The 6093-nt window shown below is 47.6% G+C and overlaps 2 protein-coding genes across 2 annotated transcripts; one reads left to right on the top strand and one right to left on the bottom strand.

Moving 5' to 3' along the window:
* Positions 1-860: 860 nt before the first annotated feature.
* Positions 861-3269, bottom strand: N7458_000146 (fungal specific transcription factor domain-containing protein; the record flags this gene model as incomplete). Its single annotated transcript, XM_056903540.1, has 5 exons — positions 861-1572; positions 1631-1825; positions 1882-2534; positions 2602-2682; positions 2736-3269. 5 exons carry the CDS (start codon positions 3267-3269, stop codon positions 861-863), a joined length of 2175 nt encoding a protein of 724 aa, XP_056771307.1.
* Positions 3270-4578: 1309 nt separating this feature from the next.
* N7458_000145 (uncharacterized protein) lies at positions 4579-6093 on the top strand (the record flags this gene model as incomplete). The annotated part of the gene is made up of 3 exons (XM_056903539.1): positions 4579-4874; positions 4937-5558; positions 5617-6093. 3 exons carry the CDS (start codon positions 4579-4581, stop codon positions 6091-6093), a joined length of 1395 nt encoding a protein of 464 aa, XP_056771306.1.

Below are 6093 nucleotides of genomic sequence, written 5' to 3'. Positions count from 1 at the left end.
CCTTAACTACTTTCTGGATGATCCAAGTGATGTGAATTGACCTGAAAGCTGTCTCTGGGAACTATCAAGCTGTTTATCCGTCAAGGCTTGAGGTGCAGAAGACCGGTGCATGGCAAATGTCGAATCCGACACATGTAGAGCCGCATTGGCTGGCCGCACTGGCCTGACATTAAGAACACAAGTCATCACATATCTCTGCCGTGTCTAATCACGAGTCAATCCAGTAAACTCTTCGCAGATTACTCCTATTTTTGTAATCTGAGTTACTCGCGGGCATATTCAGAGGGAGAGCCCCTGACGTGATCAGGTGCACTCAATATTTGAACAGACTTCTCAAGCAAATTATAGTTGAACGCATAGACTAGGATGCGGTCTCGGCCCGGAGCAGTCTTTGCTGTGCTGGCAGAGTATCGCTTTCCTCTTCAGGCGTTGGCTCTGCGGTCCCAGTCTCCTGTTCAAGCCCTTCATTATCATCGACTTCAAGCCTGAATACCTTCCTAAATCTGTTTCTTATTTGGTCCTTGACAAAACTTAGGCTCGGATAACCTCAAAACACAAACATACTATTCCCATTCCTGCTTTCGCGAAGTAGAGAATATGCAGGTTATATCTCGTGACCGAAAGGTGTTCTTGTGGCCCATCCCGTGTCTATTTGCATAATAAGGAGACAGGCACGTCTACCTCAGTGTATAGGTCACTTTCCTCTGATTTATAGTTGTTCTCTCAAAGCTAAAATGAAAAATAACAGGGAAGACTCTGCATGACCAGCAGATCACATCTAGCTCTAATGCATCTCCACCAAAAGGCGTTTACCGTGATTCCTGATTCTTTGAGGGAAAAAGAAAAAGAAAGGGGCCATATCAACCGTTCACGAAGGTGGAGAACGACCCCGGCAACCCCAGTGTGTTCCATATAATTTCTATCATCTCATCATCTTGGGAAAGATCCACACAACTGATCTCCCTATCAACATTGACAGCACTGGATATTTTTTGGCCTGAGTGTTCCTTGTCATGCCCTTCCCGAACGGAGGGATTTCCCGACATTTTGTGCCCATAACGAACGAGATGATCAGTATATGGTACTGCGGGAAATGCCATCTCAGTCGATACCTCAATTGAGGAATCCAACGCGTATAGCTCTATACCGATTCCCAATCGCACATAAAGCATACATATTTCATTCTCCTGTGGAAACTGTCCGTGTGACAGTGTCCAGTCAAGAAGTTTGGACAGGCGTAAATAGACATGGGGGTCGACTAGGAATCTTTCGCACCAGGCCGTAACCCAATCTTTACCCGGACATGTTGCTGAAAACGTTGCTTGCAGGTCATGCTCGTGAGGCCCGTGCCGCATACGGAAGAGACCAAGCTGGTGTTTATCAGAAAGAAACGAGCTTATCTTGTAAACATATGCAAGAATGTCGTCTGTAATGTCATATTGGCGCTCAAGGATCTTTATTGCCCTTTCGACATATTGTATGTTTTCTTCCCTTGCCAGGCGTTGGGAATCCGTCTCAAGCAGGTGCCTTTGGAGAGAATTTAAAATGAGAGGCAAGGCACTAAACGATAGCCTGTGAAGAAGGGAGATTTAGCTAGTCTAGCAAGAGTATTGCCATCCTTTAGACTTACATTCCGATTGGGAGGTGCACCATACCAACAGGCATAGTCGCAAGGTACTTAGCTCCTTCGCAGATAACATTTATAGAGCGCTTTAGCGTATCGTTGTTTTCGAAAAGCCGGAAAAGATAATGATTGTTGTCATAGTAACGCTTGCAAGTTTCCAAAATAAGCATCTCATGCTGGGACAAGGCAAGTCGGATAATACTGATGAAGTACATTAGTACCTTTTAAGAAGAGGGGTCGGTAGATCCAAGACATACTGATAATGAATTAAAATGAGCTGCCCATATGATTTCACGGCGGACGAAAATGGTAAAGTGTCTGATAGAGCTGTAAAGACAGAAGCGATGGAAGCTGTGGCCCACTGGTCCAACTCTGCTTCTACCCTTCTAATTTCATGTGTTACCTTTCTGAAATCGACGAAGGAAAACCACCATGCCGTAAAATCAGGAGACGGACTATAGACGAGAGTGGAGACATCTATAGCGATTAATGCGAGGCGAAGCTGGATACCGAAGAGTTGAGCTAAAGTGCTTCTGCTTAACATATGGAATGCCTGGAAAAGGTAAGGGTTATTGTTGAAGTCCTCATCAACTGTTGATAAAATGTCATTCAAGTCAAAATGAGCGCGAATGACCTTGGCGGGCACACGCAAACCCATAGAAATGAGCATGTCACGAATGATAATACACCGCCAAAGTTGCCGTTTCATTCGTGCTTCTTTTTTATCCTGACCGAGTCCGATAATGAAGTTGTGGCAGTTGTGTGCTCCAAGGAGGCGCGCATGGTGGATGGCAACATCTAGCCAGGCGCAACCAGCATGATTGTCTGATGATAGGCATTGCTCAGCGAGGAGAACCGAGCCCTGCGAAATTGACAGTGAATCTTTTACCAAACCGAAGTCGAACAGGGACTAAATCCATCAAGCATCAGAATCGTACTCGGGATTGATCGAAAACAACCAGATACAATCTGCTTACTTTTGCACGATCGTAGAAGACCTTACGGGCAGCCCGACTACTCGGCCACCCGGCTTTTTGAAGCGTCTCATGGGTGAGGTACTAAATTTTCCGATATTAGTCTCTTAAGGATAAATTTCTTGAAGAGGACTTACCGCACTACACGCCACCATCATAGAGTTGAAAACAAACAGTGATATCGAATCAGAAGAAATTCGAGTATCTTCACCAGATGTACGGGTATGCCGGTGCCAGAAGTCGTTTTCACCAATAAGGGGTAGGTACGGATCGACGTGAATAAAGTACTGGTCGAGCAAAATTCCCATGATGGTTAGACTTGGGACCTGAAAGACACCTTCACTGTTCAAAAAGTCTCGCTGGCGCAAACTGAGTTTATGGTAGTTATCAACGACAAGACAGCCGATTTCTTGAAATGGAATTTCTTTTTCGGGCGTGGATCCTGTTTTCGTATCGCCATCCACTGGAACTTGCTGCAGCAGATTTTCAAACTGATTGCAGACATCAGGTGGATGGCCAGGAGCGCGTATTGCTAGCGCGTCGGTCTCTCCGGCTCCGTGATGAGGATCGTTATTTGAATGCCCAAAAAGTGGAACGATATTGTCCTCATTGAGAGCGCGTACCGCACTTTTGTCCGGACTGTATCTGATATTCACGATGTCAGCGTTCATTATTCTATGCTCTTCGGCTTCTATATTCGGTGTCCCGAATGCACTGCTTAATACCATGCACGCCGATTCTAACGCTGTTCGGTTATTGACTCAGCGGGCTAGGAGAGGCGTGGAGACCTACCTTCGACATGCTTTCGACCTAATGGTACAATGATGACCGTGAAAGCGACAATTTGTGCATGGCTGGCCAGAGATCACCCCGTCACAGCGAACTTTACGAGCGTGGCATCGATCGCACGCTCTTGTCGTTCTTTTCCACCATCGATATATCTTTGGAGGTGGCATAGGTCGCGAACGGTGAAAGAAAAGTCCCCAATTTATGGACGAGAGCCGCCTTGGCGAAGGAAAATGCGATGTACGTCCTAAGGAAGTTGTGGAATTTCTGGTCTCGGAAGACCAGTATCCCACAGCAGGAGGTTGTGCCTTTAAAGTTAAGCTATCCCCAGAAAGCGACGGCAGGATCAGAAGAATGCGGTCAGGATGCGGGGTTCGTCCAACCATCGTTCGTTCTGCATCGGTGGCACAGGAAACAACACTAAGCTAAAAACGGAGAAAGCCGAGGACCGGAAGCGGAACGTCGGTATTGATACTGTCATGTTCTATAGTAATCGCACAAGAGACTTGTGCTGCGCACGCCAGGATCACGCAAGCTACATAATGCGTGCGCACAGGAACAGCTCGATGTCTTTGCTCGTCACTGTACTCAGAAGGACAACCCCACGATAGGAGGCCCACAGTGAAAGTGTGTGCCAGGTCAACTGAAAATGGCACTTTGATGGCCAATTTCGGGTTCCAGAAACAAGCTCGCCGGCCTTACAGCTCGCCCGAAATTAGGGTTTACTGTCTTTGCTGGCCACTATACCGAAAGTAGGGAAAGCCGAGGACGGCAGCCCGGGACCGAACGCTTGATCCGAAGCATCCATGCGGAGAAATACATTGTTCTCCACACCCCAGATGATCGTGGATAGGTGATATTGGTTATTAACCTGTTATTGGCGTTTATAGGTGGGTCCTCAATTTCACAACGGAAATTCCCACATCTACCTGTGCACTCGCTCCCAGTAACATGATACGGATCAATCCCACCCTTCGAAGTTACCCGAGGCTATACATTCGTAGCGTGCCGTACTACTCGAAGTCCATACGTATATAATGCCACGCTGATGCAGATTTGACTTGGCACCATGAGCTCATCCCTATCTTCTTTCTTCTTAAGCGATCTCCAAGGCCGCGAGCTGCTCGACGAAGAAAAAGGAGAACACGGAACATAAATCAAAGCCTCCTCCCAATACAAATGGAAACACTAAACATGCACGTTGGCATCGTCGGTGCCGGGCTTGGCGGCCTGACCGCTGCGATTGCCATTGCCAGAGGTGGCGCTCGCGTTACTGTATTAGAAGCGACAGAGCAGCTTTCTGAGATCGGCGCTGGCATTCAGATTTTTGGAAATGTCTCTCGTTTTCTCGTGCGATGGGGCGTCGATAAGATCATCGGCAATAATCTGGTTCGACCAGTGGAGTGTAATACCTGGAGCCACGACGGTGAAAGCAAATTGATCGGCCACCTTGATATGGAACGAATGGAAAAGGAGCAAGGGTTTCCATGGTGCGACCGTCGACGTATCGTTGTTATAACGACCCGGAAACTGACTAATTCTATCTTGACAGGTGGGTTGTGCGTCGGGACCACCTGCATGCTGGTCTCACAGAATCGGCTCGACAGCACGGCGTTGAATTGATTCTCGGTGCTCGCGTCACTAGTGTGAAGCATGACGCGCGTGGCGCCCAGGTCAGGTGCAGCAACGGCAAACAATACGAGTTCGACCTGCTGGTTGGTGCAGACGGAGTGAAGTCTACCGTTCGTGAAAGTCTATTCCCCGAACTAGTCCCGCGTGCCATTTCGAAAATTGCGGCGTATAGGGCCGTTCTTGATTACGAAGATGTTTACGCGCAGATTCCTGAGGCGCGATCAGTTCTGCGAAACACAGTTGATGCCTATCTCGGTCCTAACGGCTATGTCTTGCTATATCCTCTTTCTGGTGGGAGGGAATTGAACATCGTCACCGCCTTTGCAACGGAGCATACTGTGTCAACTGTTGAGGATGTTGACATCAACGAGTTTCGAGACTATTACAAAGACTTTCCACATTTCTTGCGTAAAGTTCTGAAGTTGATGAATGCAACAAAACGCTGGCCATTGCTTGTGCTGCCGCCGACGAAGGCATGGTCAAATGAACATAAGAATGTTGTCCTACTAGGGGATGCTATTCATAGCATGCAGAACCACATGGTCAGTCGCATTATATACTATGCCAGTCCACGAATCATGCTAACTCGTCCCTTACCAGGCACAAGGTGCTGCCACTGCCATGGAAGATGGTGTCTTCCTTGGGAGAGTCATTAGTGAGGTCCTTCGCGGCGTCATAAGCACTCGTGAAGCTATTCATCTCTATGAGAAACAGCGAATCCCTCGAGTCTGGATTAAACAACAAGCTTCATTTGTGAATGGACAAATGAGCACTGTTACTGGGACTGAACAACTGAAACGCAACAGTGCATCAGCACTCGAAGTTGCAGCATACGACCAGAATCCACTACAGCCAAAGGTATTGCCTGCCACCTACAGGCGATGGCAGCTCTTTTCGAGCGCAGAGTCTGTGCCTGGGATTCTTGCATACGATGCAGAGGCTGATGCAGACTTTGCGGTTTGTGAGTATCTGCAAAACAATGGAGAGGTGGATCCGCACACAATGGTTGTGAAATCATTGCGCGACAAGTGGTGGAATACGATGTTTAACAATGGAGCTGAACGAAGCGTTTTGTAG

Source organism: Penicillium daleae (genome assembly GCF_028827525.1).
Source record: "Penicillium daleae strain IBT 16125 chromosome Unknown utg000001l_segment0_segment0, whole genome shotgun sequence".
NCBI classification, from domain to species: domain Eukaryota; kingdom Fungi; phylum Ascomycota; class Eurotiomycetes; order Eurotiales; family Aspergillaceae; genus Penicillium; species Penicillium daleae.
This window is presented reverse-complemented; position numbering and strand designations above follow the sequence as displayed.